Here is a 16,974-nt window from a genome sequence, read left to right on the forward strand (position 1 = left end):
TTTCTGAATAAATTGCAAACAAAAATTACAAGAAAATGTCTGTGCTGGACAAATCAACTTGATAACAGAATCGTCTACCAGTTCTCACTAAACCAAACTGCAGTGGAATATTTCCTCTCAGGTCTCAGTTACAAACTTGAACTCAACCTGGTGTCAACTCCAGCAATCTTCCCAGGCACCTCTTAACGATAATTACTGTAATATCGGGCTCGACCCCGCGCGGTCAACCCTATCTCCGGCGGTGGTCGTGAAAAACGTGAAACTGTCCAACACATTCTAGTAGCAGCTCACTGAGTCACCTGTATAACCAGTCCGAGCGAAGAAGTTGGATTAACCGCCGGCCGAGCCAGTTAGTCGGATCTTTCTAGAGATTGACGCAAAGCCACCTCCGGCAGCAGCAGTTAAAGAGTCAGTTACACTTCCAAGATCGATCGAGTGCAGTGAGAGTGTGCTATTAGAAGGCAGTTGGCATCAGAATCGGCAGAATCGGCAGTTGGTCGGAGGAGTTTTCCCGCGCGTAGGTAAGTTGTGTTACCAGGCGCGGATGGAATTGTATCACTTTGCAGTGGAAACTTTTATTTCGCGCGTGATCTAGTAAGGCAATCACGTGTGTGGGTTGCAGTGACAATTGATCGAATTGCAGATTCGTTAGTGGTTTTATCTTCGGTAGGAGTGGAAAGTTGTAATAATTTTAAAGTGCTTTCATGTGATCAATTTTTATTTAAAACAAATATATTTGTTCTGAAGATTTTTAAGTAATTTCTTTACCGCCAAATTCCTTATTTCCCCAACCCCAGTTTCCCCATTTCCACTTCCCCCCTAAAAATATAATAATTTCCCAATTTACACTTACACACCACACCTAACTGATTCGAAGCGTTTGGTACGGTATGTCCACGCATCCTTCCTCCCCGGATGATTCTGTGAAATGTGATCTGTTCACAGAATCTGTCTCTGCGGTTAATGCAACGCAGTAGGCCTTGCCGCTTTAATTTTTGCTATAAATTTTCGGGGTAACTCGGATGAGCTGCAATTATTAATATTGACAAGACAGGACTTGGGGCGTAATCTAACCGCAAGTTCTTCCAAAATGCTTTCTGCGGACTGGCTGCGCTTGTGTTCAATTAGATTAGATTAATTTCTTTACTGCCAAATTAAAAAATAAAGAGCAATATTCTTAAAAGCCTTTTTTCCATTCAGAAAATGAAGTAAGTATAATGACCAATGCTGAGTGTCAAACGTCTCGCCTGCTGTAATCAACATGAAAAGATTTCAATGCCGCAAAAAGAGAATTCTGGCCAAACGACGAACCTGGTTTATTGTCGGAGTTTATTAATCATTTCGCCATTTCGCCCCAACTGTACACAAAAAAGTACAAATTCGAAATTTAAATTTTTCTGATCTTGCTGAACATTTGGCGGAGGTGTTTATACTATCAAAACATGCAAGAATCTTGAATTTCAGCAAAAAAAATCCACACCTTTTTTGGCACCTCCCCGAAGTTTTGCGATTTTCGAATTTTTTTTCAACAAGTCTCTTTTTTCAAATGGCTATTTCTTTGGAACAAAGAAATATAGAGCAAACTCAACGGCTTTTTGAAAGGAAATCGAACGCGAAATTGAATGGCGTTATCAGATTTTCGATTAAAATCAAACTGCATTTAATGCATTTTGCGCAATTGGAAATTTTACAAGCAATTTTTCCAACATACATGCGATTTAATTTTAAATTTAACCTCATCATCGTGTTTCCCAGACGATTTTTCACTAGAATCAATTTTCATCTTGTTTGGCCTAATTTGAAATATTTTGAGATAACGAGTTTTTAAGCTTGCAGTTCTAGGTTTTACCTACCACACTATGCATTTTGAGCGGAAATGTGAATAAAGTGTAAAAAATAAATCGTTCAATGCTTAGGAACAAAAAGTATACAAAATAATTGTGATGATTTACAATCAACGGTCGGTCGTTGGTCACTTTTTCGTTTGACCATTTATAGTTTGTACCCCGTTGGTTTGACAAAGTCAAAATAAAAAGTGACTAACCTTCAATTTTTACACGGTGCTCACGCACACTATCAAAACAAACGATTGGTAGTGTGTGTGAGCTCAGTGAAAGAGAGTGTCAAAAAAATGAAATTTCTTGCCATGGTTTTAGCATTTCAATTAAAATAGTGTTGACCTATGCATTATACAGCAGTTTGCAAAATATCTAAGTCTTGACAAATACATTGAAAATTCTTAACAATTACCAATAGTTTATTTAATTGTTACGTACAATTTTTTTTTAATTTTCAGGATTTTTGAAAACATATTTTTTGTCCCATGATTTTTCAAGCCAACATTGAAGGGAGCGACATAAGCTTTTAAATATTTCTATCAGATTCTCCTTATTTAATCTTATTTAAACTAATGGTTTGTTCACGTACTTGCTCATTTTATTCTGAGCTAGTAAATAAATGTAATAAGTCATAATTTTTTAACACAAAGGAAAACATTTTGATAAATTTTACTTTAGATTTGTTTTTTTTTTAAATATTCGAATTATCCAGGCTGTGGATTAAAAAACCTCAAATTCAAATCCATTATAGTCATTAACATAAGGCAACAAATGGTTGTGTAGATTTCCCATATAGCCTATATTTATATATGATTTCGACCATTTTATTTATTTTTATTTGGCTCAAACTTTTTGACCAAATGACCTATGACCAAGGAAGCCATTTTGTATCATTGGTTCACCCATACAAGTCTCCATAAAATTTTAGTAGCTGTTCATACAAAAATGGTACGTAAATATTCACAAATCTGTAACTTTTGTAGGAATTTTCTGAACGTTTTTCTCTGCAATTTTAAAATAAAGTTTTTTTAATTTGATTTTTTTGGAATCAAGATAAACATTAAAAATGGGCATAATATTAAATGTTTGGCTCTTTTAAAATGTCAGTCTTGATTCCTAAATTTGATCATAAAATTTCACAAATGATTATTTTTTCAACATTGAAAATTGGACCATTGGTTGCTGAGATATTGCCATTAGAAAATGTGGGAATTATTAGATGAGACTTAAACTTAAATTTTCTTGTTTCTTTTTGCTGCTTTTCAGTGACCAGAGGTCCAATTTTCAATGTCTTTTAAGCAGTTTTATAGGAACATTTTTTTAAATTTTTCGAAAAAAAATATTGGGATGGAAAGTCATGGACACTATTTAAAAAAAACGGGAACTTTCTAGTTAAAATAAATTTGATTTTACATTAAAAATTACAGTTAAAAAATGGCCTAAAATTTATATTTTTCCATTCTTTTTTAAATCATGGATTTTTGTCCGCATTCCCCTATGGTCATGAAGTTGCTGGTTTAAGTCCACGTCCACGGCATACCTACAACTTTGCCGAAGACACCAAATTGAACAGAAAATTCCTTCAAAAGTAAAATATTTTCAAATATTGACGTACCATTTTTGTATGGACAGCTGCCAAAATTGTGTTACATTTGAATTGAATTGCAAAAAAAAAGTTAACAGAATAAATATGCAATAAATTTTCCCATCGATTTATCTTCATTAGATCTCCACACAATGGAACCGATCTGTCGTCTCTGCATGGAAGCCAGCCATCTCAACCAGTCCATGACGGACGAAACCATCCTCACGATGGTGGAAGATTGCGTTCAGATAAAGGTACGATTATGTCGTAATCATACTATATGTTGCAATTCAAGGTTTTATTTTTGCTTGAAACAGGTTAACCCGGAAAAGGATCTACTTCCGGTGGAGATTTGCGACGATTGCTACTACAAAATCAAAGACTTTTCCGAGTTTAAGGAAAACTGCCACTCCATCCAGGAGATGCTGCGCAAAGAGATCGAACAGAGCCGGCACCAACAAGCGGAGGTTGAAGTGCTGGACCTGCTGGTGGACACCATTTCGAGCACTTCGCAGGAGGAAATAATCCAGGAGGCCCTACTGCTGAGCGATATCAACTTTGACGACCTGTTGGATGATGTCGGGGATGGGAATAACAACCTGGACATTCCGCTGTTTGAGGGTACAATCGTTGAAGAACAACAGCCTGTGGAAGGTCCAGAGGTTGCGTATGAAGTAATAACCGAAACGATTGTGCCGCAGCAGCAACAAAAAGACCAAGAAGAGGAAGTGGAGGAACCGGTGAAAAAGAAGCCCAAACGATGCTACCGGAACGAGTACATTGCGGCGCTGGTGGAGTGCGAAACGTGCGGCAAGGCTGTCCACAAAACGCTGATCCCGGGTCACATGAATATGCACAAAGGTATGAAGCGAAATGCTGCTGCCCCTGCCTGTAATGTTCAATTGTTTCATTGTTTCACGTTTTCTGTCCAGGTATCAAACCGTTCAAGTGTCCGCGGGAGGGCTGCCAGGCGGAGTTTCACTGTAAGCACAAATTGAAGCGACACATCGGCTACAAGCACGGCGATGGCAGCAGCTTTCTGTGCGATCAGTGCGACAAGGTGCTCGTGTCCAGCCTGGCCCTCTATCAGCACAAGTTTACCGCGCATCACCAGCGAGAACACAAATGCAGCGAGTGTGACAGACGGTTTGGCACGGCGTGAGTATTTTATCAGGTGGAATGATTTATGAGACAGGTTCAGGAGAGTCCCTCCCCGATCACGATTCGCATCAAATATTCATTCAACACCGTGCGTCTCCACGGAATATTAACTTCAACAGTCGACACAGCAAATCAATAAAATGTTTTTAACTGCATTCTAGAAGCACAGTTTGACGAGGCAATGTAACGTGCTGAATAAAAAGCAGACTAATCTATTAGCCTTAGAAGATGTAGACAGCTTCAATGTTCTTCAACAAGATAAGCTCGCTGCTTTACTGAGCTGTAAACACAAAGATTCATGGGCATGGCCGGTTGAGACTAATTACATGGATCGTGTGACTATGGCAAGATGCTGTCTCTACTTGACAGTAATTATACAGTGGAGACGCACTGTCGGTCACGACCAGATTTATGTAATTACTACAAACTTTAAATGTGAAAATAGAGGCTTCTGTAACAAATGAGATTGTAATTTTAGTATGAATGGTGCCAACTTTTCTGTAAATAAATTGTTCAAAAACCAAAAATTTAATAGGGGTTGATACTAAAGTTTATCTGTTCCTGACTTTTTTAAGTGAATAATGTGGGTTTGAAAATAAATATCATTAATACCAAAAAGAGGAAGTATCAACATATCAAGTTGTTACTGCACGGAGAGAGAAATCAGTTCCCAAAATCGTACACAAGCGTTCATGATATTCCGAACCACGATCAAAGTGTTCAAATTGCATGGTACGTTTTTCTAAAATGTACCTATATACAAAAATATTAAAAAAAATAGTGTTTTGGATTCGGGATCACGTCAGCTATGCATTGTAATTATAATTACATGATTTTTTTTACACAAAACGTATTTTTCCTGTATTATGCAATGTTTTTAGAAAAATACTCAAAGTTACTGTTTTTGCTTTATGGGTATCAAATGATCGGGATCTTTTCATGCATTTCGAAGGTTAACATTTTAAGTATTTTAACATTTTCACAAAACTAAGTATTTTTGGAAAAATACTCAAAATTTTAGTTTTTACAATATGGTTATCAAATGATCGGGAATTTTTCATACATTTCGATAATAATAATATTTTTGTGAAATACTCAAAATTTTCACAAAACTATGTACTTTCGAAAAAATACTAAAATTTTAAGTTTTTAACAAAATGGGTATTAAATTATCGGGATTTTTTCATACATTTCGATAGTAATAATATTTTTTGTGAAATTTTTTTTCACAAAACTACGTATTTTAGAAAAAATACTAAATTTTAGGTTTTTTATAATATGGGTATCAAATTATCGGGATTTCTTTCAAACTTTTAGATAGTAATACAATTTTTTGTAAAAAACAATTTTTTTTTCACAAAACCACGTATTTTTGAAAAAAAACCCGATTTAATATCACCAGAGGTGAAATAGAGCTTTTCTTACAAAATGATGAAACTCCGAGAAATATATTGGTGCAATTATTTTTTCAAAAACATAATGATACCATCCAGTGAGAATTTTACCTAAAGCTTCGAATCTTTAAAGGCTAAACCTCAAATGCCATTTTTTTAATTTCAGAAGTACATTATTTGTCGCAAGACATTTAAATTTAATTAAGAAAAACATATTGGATTGACATTATTTAAAAAAATAAATAAAAGGTACTCAGTCTATAATGTTAGTCTATGATTAACTTAAAAAAAATATGTATCGCTATTGCACTTTGTCGATCAATTATGAGAAGCCAGAAAGAACACTTTCACGCGCAGCGTAAAACGCGCAAGCGTAAAAGCGCTGGCGTTGAAGCTTCGACTTGTCGAGCTTTCGACCGAGAACGAGCCGGGACTTCGAATTTTATGTTCAGTATATGATTTTGTATAAATCCAAAAATTTAATAGGAAAAAATAGGGTAAAAATAAGACGAAAAACACTAAAATCGCTATATCTCTGGAAATACATTTTGGAAAAGCTTCAAAATTTGGGCCCAAACAGTTTATGGCGCATGTTTTCGAATGGCTTTTTGTTTGAAACTGAATTCTTTAAATTTGATAGTGCTGTAAAATAGTCCAAAAAATACCTCCAAAAATGGCTTTAACCACATTTACTGGTCGAAAATTGTGAATCGAAAAATAAAATGTTCGTCTCCGACCCCACGGCTACAGACCTGGCTTTTAAAAATTGTGGGTTTTACGAGCGGTTTTCCAGTGATGGAAGACACAAATTTTTAAGAGCGGATACAGACATCGGCCATGTATTTCAGAAAAGAGCTCTCAAAATCAGACTTTGAGTTCCGGGTTTCGGGCCAAAATTCAATCGAAAGAGCGTATCTAAACCTTCAATTTAGTAATAGGATTTTTTCCTGGGACGAATCCTCGCCGTGCACGATTTTTTTTAGATTTCTGAAAAAAGCGTTTTTCCAAAAGCAAACCTTAAACCTTTCTTTTGTAAGAAAGGCAAAAAAACAAAACAAATATGTTTTTTTACAATATGGGTACCAAATGATCAGGATTTTTTCATACATTTCAAAAGTAATAACACAAATTTTTGAAAACACTCGAATTTTTTCCAAAACTACGTATTTAAAAAAAACAAAATATTTCAGTTATTTACAACAACAAAAAAACTGTTTTTTTAATACGTAGATCTGTGAAAATTCTGAGTTTTTTTCATAAAATATTCTATTGAAATGTAACCATTCCCAATAATTTTATAACCATTATTAAAAAAAAACTAAATTTTCAATAAAAAAAATTAAAAAGACGAAGTTTTGTGAAAAAATCGTAATTCACAAAAGATACTATTGCTATCGAAGTATATGAAAAAATACCGGTCATTTGATACCCATATTGAAAAAAACTTAAATTTTAATTATTTTTTCGAAAATACGTAAAAAAAACTGATTTTTTTAGTATATTTCCGAAAATACATAGTTTTGTGAAAATTTTGACTATTTTCAAAAATGAAAAAATCCCGATCATTCGATACCCAAAAACAGTAATTTTGAGTATTTTTCTAAAAACATTGCAAAATACAGGAAAAATACATATTTTTGTGAAAATTTTCATGTAATTATAATTGCAATGGATAGCTGACATAATTCCGATTCTTAAACACTATATTTTTTTAATGTTTGGATGATTTTTCATAGGATTATAGCCAATGTCTCCATATAGCCAAAATCCCTCAGTTATGCACGCTTTGATTTTGCATCTCCCATATACGGTGCTAAACCGAGGCATGGCTGTATTTAATTAGACTATAATATTATATTATAATGGAGATATATGATAAGATATTTTTGATCAAAAACAAAAAAAAAAAGTCTCTGTAACTTACAAAACCTGGTGGTGATATTTTTGTCTCCTTTTCTCTCTCTTTCTCCCTTAGTCACGGCCTCGAGCGCCACATGCAGACCCACTCGCCCAACAGCCAAAAGTTCCGCTGTCCCCAGTGTCCGCAGACATTCGCCCGGAAAACGGCCCTGGAGATCCACGTGCGGAACCACGAAAAAAATCGTCCGTACGTGTGCCTGGAGTGTAGCTGTGGATACACCCATCGGACGCTGCTCACCAAACACATTCAGATGAAACACCCGCAATACTCGGCCCAGGTGGTCCTGCAACGGATCGACACCAACGAACTGCCCAGCCTGGCGGACGCTTGCTGACGAGATGATTTGCTTAATATATTTTTATGTGTTATTTTTTAATTGTTTGAAATTATTTTGATGAACATCCTAAACATGCGCGAGTAAAACTACAATTTTTAAAGATTTAAACAAGATTGCAACTTTATTCTGCATGGACACACATTCAAAATACATCGAAGAGAGAGAGAGTTATGCTAATTCGGATGGTTTTCAGGCTCGGGTTCAAACGACAAGTTTAAATAATATTTACAACGCGTTGTTACTTTTTTTCTTTCTTCGAATTATCACAGTCACGCGAAAATTGTGCTCGATGGGCGATTGTGGGCGTGGGCGTGTGGTGAAAGCAAGAAAACCAGGATCTCGTTTGGTGTGGTTTTCTAAAAGTGGAATATTTTGCCGCCGGCCCGTTTGCCGTGCTGGATGATCCGGCTCGTGAAGTTGACCGAGTGCAGCGAACCGTGGACGGAGTCGTCCATAATCTCCAGCTGTGCGTGTGTGTGTTTGTGGGTGGGATGGCGGTTTCGGATACGGATGTGATTTGTTTCAACGGTTTACCAATTCAGAGCAGACCAGGCGCAGTAAAAGAAAGAAAACACTTCATATAGGACACTGTATTTGAGGGTATAGATCTTCACTCTCTCTCTTTCTTTCTTTCTGTCTGTCTTCTTGGTTGGTACTCTTGCAACTGTATAAACGCTAATTGTAGTTATTTGTATATATCTAAATAGCTTTGACAAACGTGCGCGACTCACACTGCTTGCACCAACTTCAATACATGGGCGAACAGACTTAATTGTTTTGTTTAACAAACTTTACTTTTGTTTTAGACACGAATGGTTGCTATTTCACACTTTAACAGGAAGTAATTTAAATTTTGTTCAAAATCAAAAACATGTACTCTTTTGATCGCAGGAAGGAAAACGTGTTATGTGTAATTTACTGTTGAGCAACTCTCTACGGAAATTCAACAAGATTTTTACAAGCCTCATTTTGTAATTTATGCAATTTCCTGAAAAACCGTTGATTTCACCAATTGTCTGTTATATTATCAATCAGAAACTGGTAATACATCTGTAAACGTATAAAACACGCAGAGCAAGGCATTCCCTAAAAAAATATAATGTGTCGATTGTCGCAATCGATCCCGAGAACATTGACTTTACTATGCTGCGCCTTTACAGTATCGGCCAAAACGTCACGGTAAAATTTGGAAGGTCAATACATTTTTAATGAACGAGTGGACACATTCTTCCGAGAACGTCAGTAATCTCCCCTTTTTTAACTCATGATGTGCGTTAATAATGCGCAATTAAGATAACTTATTTTGAATTTTTCATACAATTTTTCGATTAAAGAAATTTAACTGTGAAAAAGCTTTTCCGAAAAAATAATGATTAACACAGATCCAGATGAGTAATTCTCTACAAACTCGCAATTTTTTTTATTGGCGTCAACCCAGTCTTCGGCAAAGTTTTAGGTTATGATTACGACTTTTCTGAAAAATAGGTACACGGAAAATGACATCTTTCTGTTTTTTATTTGACTTCATATCACTAAGAGTTAAATAGGGTCCTAAAGCCCTATGTAAATTTTGATGTTCAACGGTAAAAAACACGTTTAAAAACATTTTTTTCAAAATTGATCTAAAAATCCATTTTAAATCCTTTGCGGTCGTAGAAAGGGTCATTGTACTCAGAAAAACAAGCTTTATCGTTGTGAACAATAATATCACAATATTTAAGCTTAATTGCCAAAACGTATTTTGTATTCAATGTTGTTTTAAATGTTTTAGGGAAATGAAAAAGGCATCTTTTGCATAAGAGTATAGGATGGTGCAAAATGTGGATATGCATTATTTAGAAAATGTCATTTAAAAAAAATATTGTCAAACGAATTTCAAAAATTATTTTCAGATGCAAAAAAATTACAATCGAAAATGACTTAACACTTTTTTTTTGTAGAGTGCATCGTTTAAAAGTTACGGACATTTTCAGGTATTTTTTTTTTGAAACATGTTTAGTTTTTGTTTTGCAATTTTTTTTTTAAGAAGCTAGGTTGCAAAAAAATATAAAAATTAAAAAAATCAGAGCTGAATTTTTCTTGCAATTTTTTTTAGACATTGTAGGTCAGACTGCTGGTTGCTGAGAAGCAGCCTCTTAAAGTTGAAATTTTGTGAAAAAAAATGTTTTTTTGTGTCAAATAAGGGCTTTTTAACTCACAATCTTTCGGAAGCTATTGCCTCGATTTTCAAAATAATAAAAATAATCTTGTGGAATTTTCTGCTCTTTTCAATAAAATGTCTTAAAAAAGTGTTCCTTTCAAAAGGTTTTTATTGAAAAGAGCAGAATATTTCCCACAAAGTCCAAAAGGAACATTATAAGAAATCTTTTAAGCATTTTTTGTAGGGATACTTGGGGGTACTTTTCCTTCGTTAAGTATTTTAAAATTTCACTATGCGTTAAGTCCCCTACATTAAAAAAATCAAAATCAAAAATTCAAAACCCACAATTTTGCAGAAGATTTTCAAATTATCAAGAAAAATTTGACACCCCAAGATGAGTCATGTCAACTGTCAAAGTTGAATTACACTTTGAGGTTTGACTCCGATATTTTTACCTTCATATTGGACGCCATCTTGGATTACATCTATCCAGAAACTAGTTGGGGTTGATTATCAAAAGTGTTTTTTTTTGCGTTAATTTTCATCCTTTCTGTGTTCTCTCAAAAGAACTGAACAATATTTTTCTGTATCTTACAGGCTGGTAGGTATATGTTGGAAACACAAAAAAAAACGCACAGCAATTTGCATTTTCTTCTGAATAATCATGTATTTTTATTAACCCTCTAACGCCCATGGTTACTACAGAGCACCACTAATTTTTGGATTCAAAATTAAATTTCTCATCAACCATTTATTTTTTCAACCTGCATTAGTTTATATAGAATGTTAATTAATAACCATTAAATTTTCGTCCAATTTGGTCGATCCAGTTACGAGTAATGTGGAAAAACGTAAAATATCTAGGTTTTGCTCTGGGCGGGTAGGGGATAATTTTGTGTTTCGCGAATTTGTGGGACCTCAAGATGATCAATTTCAATCATTTGGGATATTTTGTGTGTATAAGATCCAAAACTGACCAAAAAAAAGGCTTTGTTTATGTTAATATTAAATCGGAAAAACGACAATCATTTAGATTTATTTAGGTTTAGGGAATTCTTGGACGAACTTCGTTTATCCAAAAATCAAATCGTTGCAACTACTTATATTTTCCAGCGATAAGCTAATTACTTGCGTAACTTTTTTAAAATAGAAAAAAATCAGTGGACCTCCGTAGAGAATTGCTCTTTCTGTTATAATTCCAGTTTTTTGTTAAAAATGTCTAAAGATGCTATAAAAAATTGAAGTGGAAATGACTCAATAAAGGTAGAGTTCTGTAGTTTTCAATAGGAATAAAAATACTTAGGACCATACCAAATGTACCAACATTTTGCCGCTTAGCATTTTTTTTACTTTGGAACATTTTTTAATTGCTGGACATTTTTAACAAAATCAGGAATATTTTCATTTTCTACTAGAATCTAGCCTCTTCGAGGCATTGTGAGTGTGTTTGTTTATTCAACCAACTCTCTATATTCATTAAACTCAAACCAATAAATCAGTGTTTATTTTGCTACTCAATGTTACGCCTCTGTGATTTGTGACAACAGTCAACCCCGTGTGTGGTTGTGTGAGACCGAATAAAACTTAACGCTTAAGTACGACTAAAATAAATGATTTCAACGCAAATTTGTCGTTTTTTCATCACAGACGATCTCACCAATATCCATCGTATCAACTCTGTCTTTCTAATTTCGTAACCGCGATAACTGAAAATCCTACTTAACAAAGAAGGGGGGTGCGCGCCCTAAGCTGTGTGATGTTTTTTTTTTGCTTGTGTGCGTGTGTGCGGGAATAAAACCAATAATTTTAAATATAAGCATTGACTACTAAATTTAAATACTTAAAAATGAACAGCCCGTTTTGCTACCACACTTCGATGAATAGTTTTCCTTTTCTTTGCGTTTACAACATTGGCACAAATTACGCTTTTTCGATGGCGTTGGTGCAAATTGAGCAAGTTTCTTTGCTTGCACCAACACCTAGCACGGTTTCATCTTTTAAAGATTACTATCTTTTTCTTCCCAACATAAACATAAATAACTAAAGCCTTTCCAACTCCAACGTAAAGCTATCGAATAAAGTAACTTAAAATGTACAAAATATACAAAGTATCAATAGTGTGTGTGATCAATACTCTAGGCTCTAGGAGGTGCGCGCCTCATTCGAGGGCTTGCGCGGGGATGGGTTCTGCCTTTTTTTGTCTAATATTCAACAGATTCAGTTAACAGTGTTGGATGGGACTAAACTGAAAGCACACTATTTTCTCAATTTGGGCTGAAATTTGAAAAAAAAGAAGAAACAACGCAACAAACATAAGAAACCAATTGAAACTGTTTAACGTGCAACGTAACGAAACAAAACAAAGTGAAATTAACAAACGAAAAGTTTTTACATAAAGTTGTTTCCCAACGTGTTAAGAGCATCGATGGCGTTATTCGCTTCTTGAGCGGTGGAATCCTACCGTTTTTTTACGTTTTTATTTGTTAAGTGTATTTGTAAGTTTACGGTTGTGTTACATCAAAGAGATCCATACCATATGAAACGAAGTGGTAGTGGAGTGGAGAATGCATGCAAACAGTTTGTACGGAGAAAAAAAAAGAACGAAAAAAATGAAATGTAATTCAACATCCGGTTAAAACCTTCTCTTATTATTTTAGCTTTTAGCTGTGTTAAAATAATCATTCCCTTCTCTTTGGTTTGGCATATTCAATTGCACCGTAAAGTACGCGCCCTTATTCTTTCAAAAAATGCGATTAGTACAAAAATAACTGTTCGATTTCGGCTCTATCACACTACCCGACTAGTTATGTTATTATCCGCTCTCTAATCTAATACTAACGTTAGTACCACCGACCAATCATACTACAAGTAGTGGAAAAAACTACGACGCGTGTTTTTGCCTCAACGACAAAAAAAACAAAAGTCACCAAAAGTACTTATTATTCTGCGTTTGTTAGAAGAGTTCACGCACACGCCTAGTCGCGGTTCTTATAGCTCGCAAAAATCGTACGATCGTCCGAGACGAGACGTATACTTACGCGATTGATCGAGTTGCGCCGGATGCTGCTGTCCCCCCGGGACGTCCGGTCGTCCTCGTCGATGCACAGATCCGAGTCGGAGTCGGCACGTCGCGTGGGGCCCTCCTTGAAAGAAGCGATAAAGTTGGTTAGATAAAGATACAGCTAAATGCAGACCGAACTAACCTGTGTCAGCTGCTCGGTCGTCGTCAGCAGCCGGGCCAACGGACTGAGACATACCGGAAGCGTCTCGAGCAGCGTAGGCCGCGAGTGGGTCAGCAGGGGCTTCATGAACCTTTGGAAGACATTAAAGATACATATGGAATTTAGAAAATTTTACTTTGCACTGTATCGATATTTGTTTTTAGAATCAAAGAAACAAATGTTGAATTCAGTTTTTAGAAAAATAGGAGAAATTAATTATAAATATAACCTAAATTAAACAAAACAGAGCCAAAGGCGTCACAAAATGCTATATGGAATACATAACGGTGCATTGGAGCAAATCTTCACGAAATACGGAAATGAATTTTGTTTCTATATTTTAAATTGGCGGTAACTTTTTTTGAGGGTCTCCTTTCACGAAAGAAGGCATTTTGCATCATTGGTTACAAGTCATAAAATTTCGGCAGCCGTTCTTTAAAAAATAATTATTTTTGTTCCACACATAGTGAAATCCGCAAAAACCGTTTTATTTTGTTATTTTGGACCAAAAAAGGCAATAATTGAGCCACAGCCCAAGTAACAGTTTTAAACCAACTAGCAACCATTAAGTTTTATTAAGGTTTTATGGTAGCATCTTGATTGCTTAATAGCTTTATATCGGCATCCACCGCAACCAATAAGCAAAGGTTAATTAATAGGTTTTAACAAGGTTTTATGCCTCGGACATAAAACCTGTTTGAAAATGAAAGCCAACTGGCCTTTAGTAAGGTTTTATGAAAGTTTTAAGATAGTCTTACAACCCCGATGGCAATGCCATGCCAAACGGTTTTATCGCATGCTTCTTTAAAACCAAGGGTTTTGTAACTGTCAAGTGCTTACTTAAAACCATAAGCACCTAATGACCGCAGCCAAATAGCAAGGATAAATATGATTAACCGCCATCTTGGAAGAAAAAAAATAGAAAAAGTTTATTTTTGATTAAAATTTGATAAAAAACATTTCTGACATCGTGAGCATAGCCATAGAAGTTTTAAAATAATTTGAACATGTTTGCAAAAAAAAAATGCAGATAAAAAAAATAATTAAAAACTGTGATTACCAAAGAAATATTTTTGAAGAAGTGAGTTGATTTTTTTTGGCTCTATCTCCCCTACATTTATCGATAAAATTTCAACCGCGACTGAATTTGAGCCACCAATCGCGAGAAATAAGCTTTGACATTATTTTGATTAATAATTGGGAGAGAAGTATTGAAAAAATATTGAAGGAGGTAAATATGATATATTGAAAACGCATTTGAAAATCAATTTTTGAATTTGTTTTTTTTTAGAAAAGGCAGAAAATAATTTGTTCTCATTTTTGTTTAAATTGCGTCCATGTACAGATCGTTGTGATCGTGTTATCTTGTCGCATCTGCCATTTTGACGTTACGAGAAAAACGCGTTTTAATGTCTGACCTCGATTAAAAAAAATCCGGACAAGTGGGAACAGCAAAACGGAGGTCATTCCAATGACAAGTCCTGCTAAAATATCTCTTTTTGATATTAGAAAAGAATGATCATCGGAAATGTGAAGAAAAATAATAACATCTCTAAAACTTAGGCTAAACTTTTTTATTGAGATGATATATGAGAGAATGAAAAAGAGTAAGGAAATAAAAACTCATTGATCGCGTTATATTCAAGTGATATTCTAACTTTCAAAAAATAACCAAATTTGTTATTATTTTTTATTGTTGAATTTTGCTTTAACTATGGGAACATTTTTACATTTTTAATGGTGGAAGTTCTAAACCTTAACCAAATGCGCTCAAAATTTCAGGCTATGTTTTGGGGCCATATTGCTACAAAATTCCGGTTGAGGCGTTCGAAATTGAACACTTTTGTCTTTTTCATATATCCGTGATCCACGCTAATGATCATCGGAAATGAGAAGAAAAATAATAACATCTCTAAAACTTAGGCTAAACTTTTTTATTGAGATGATTTATGAGAGAATGAAAAAGAGTAAGGAAATTTTTTTTTTTTTTGAAATTAAATATGTCTTTATTGAACTTTCTTATAATAATTACATTTCATTTACATTCTAAGTGGTATGGCTACATGCTCTTCATCTTTGTTATATTTTTCGTTTTCTTATTAACTGTTCACATTCATTTATTTACTTCAAATTGTTTTACATTTTTGCATTGAATCGAATACATTTGGGTAAAAAAGAAAAAAAAATCACTTTATCAACTAATCCTAACTTAAAACTAAAAAAAAGTAATTTCATTGAAATATTCAAAATCATTAGAACGAGTAAACTACGAACTGTATTTTAAGATAAATCCTCCAAGCGTTCTTACTTGTTCCTGGCGAGTTTTGCAACCACGCAGTGTTGTTGTCATCTCGATGAAAATGTTCAGAAGTTCTTGTGGAGAAAACAGGTCACTACTGCCTTCACCCGTTGTTGCTGGTTGGTTTTCCCTCGGTTGCTGACTGAAGCCTGGAGGTGTTGTGTTCTCTGCAACTTGTTGCCGCTGATTCAACGGCAATGGCTGCAGATTTGGAACCACTCGAACAGATCCTGCTCCTGGTGACGCCAAAGCAGGAAAATCCACGTCCGTGAAAGTTGGTGGTGTTTTGCGACGATTTGGTTGGTGCCTCGTCGTCGCTTGCTGCCGAATTTTCACAAACTCAGCACGTTTTGGGCAGCTTCGATTCTTGGTCGAATGGTCGCCGCCGCAATTGAAGCACTTGGCTTCGATGTTCTCGTTGATTGTTTCGCAAGCTTGAGTATTGTGCTCACCTCCGCAGGTTGCACAACGACTCTTGATGAAACAGTTCCTTCCACCATGTCCAAACTGCAAACAGTTCGAACACTGTGTCACGTCACGGTGCACTGGACGATAACGTTCCCAAGACACGATGATGTTGAAAATTGCCCGAACTGCTTTCAGCTCAGACGGCGTTGTCGATCCTTTCTCGAGATGAACCAGGTACAGTTGATCACGATACTTGATGTCCTTGTTGTGTCTCGTCATCTTGAAGACTTCGATCACGTTCAACTTAAGAGTTTTGAGCTCTTCTTTCAGCACACTCACATCCATGTCGTACAAGCCACGGAGGACCTGTTTCATGGGGCGTTTACGTGGATCGTCATGGCTGTAGTATTCAATCTTTGTGTTGTTCAGAAAATCCCGAACGTAGTTGTAATCCTTTCTGGTAGGTAGCAGAATTTTGAGTCCATCAGCACACAAGCGAATGGAAGCTCGTAAAGCACCAGACTTGATAAATCCGGTCAGCCACTTTCGCACCGAATCCGATGACGATGTTTTCACAAAAATGGGTGGCAACTTTTCCCGTCGTTCAAATTCTTCCTTCTCGCTCACGTCCACAGGGAGGGTAGCGAACTGGTTTCCAGACGAATTTTGA

General features: G+C 35.4%; 2 protein-coding genes across 9 annotated transcripts in view; one reads left to right on the forward strand and one right to left on the reverse strand.

Moving 5' to 3' along the window:
- Positions 1-334: 334 nt before the first annotated feature.
- Positions 335-8,344, forward strand: LOC6033293 (zinc finger and SCAN domain-containing protein 12; the record flags this gene model as incomplete). The annotated part of the gene is made up of 5 exons (XM_038252102.1): positions 335-521; positions 3,565-3,677; positions 3,741-4,284; positions 4,356-4,581; positions 7,954-8,344. Coding segments are annotated over 5 exons (1,350 nt in total), but the record flags the coding sequence as incomplete, so codon positions are not given.
- Positions 8,329-16,974, reverse strand: part of LOC6033287 (sodium/hydrogen exchanger 7) — a 34,707-nt gene continuing 26,061 nt past the window's right edge. For 4 of the 8 annotated variants that reach the window (XM_038252099.1, XM_038252095.1, XM_038252097.1 and 1 more), the window contains 3 exons: positions 13,580-13,688; positions 13,415-13,519; positions 8,329-8,700 (listed from right to left, as the gene is read on the reverse strand). In XM_038252099.1, the coding sequence (XP_038108027.1) occupies positions 8,593-8,700; positions 13,415-13,519; positions 13,580-13,688 (322 nt within the window). In that variant the 3' untranslated portion in view covers positions 8,329-8,592. The other 4 variants (XM_038252094.1, XM_038252101.1, XM_038252098.1 and 1 more) reach the window with 4 other exon arrangements.

The sequence above is a fragment of the Culex quinquefasciatus genome, chromosome 2, assembly GCF_015732765.1.
Source record: "Culex quinquefasciatus strain JHB chromosome 2, VPISU_Cqui_1.0_pri_paternal, whole genome shotgun sequence".
Taxonomy (NCBI): domain Eukaryota; kingdom Metazoa; phylum Arthropoda; class Insecta; order Diptera; family Culicidae; genus Culex; species Culex quinquefasciatus.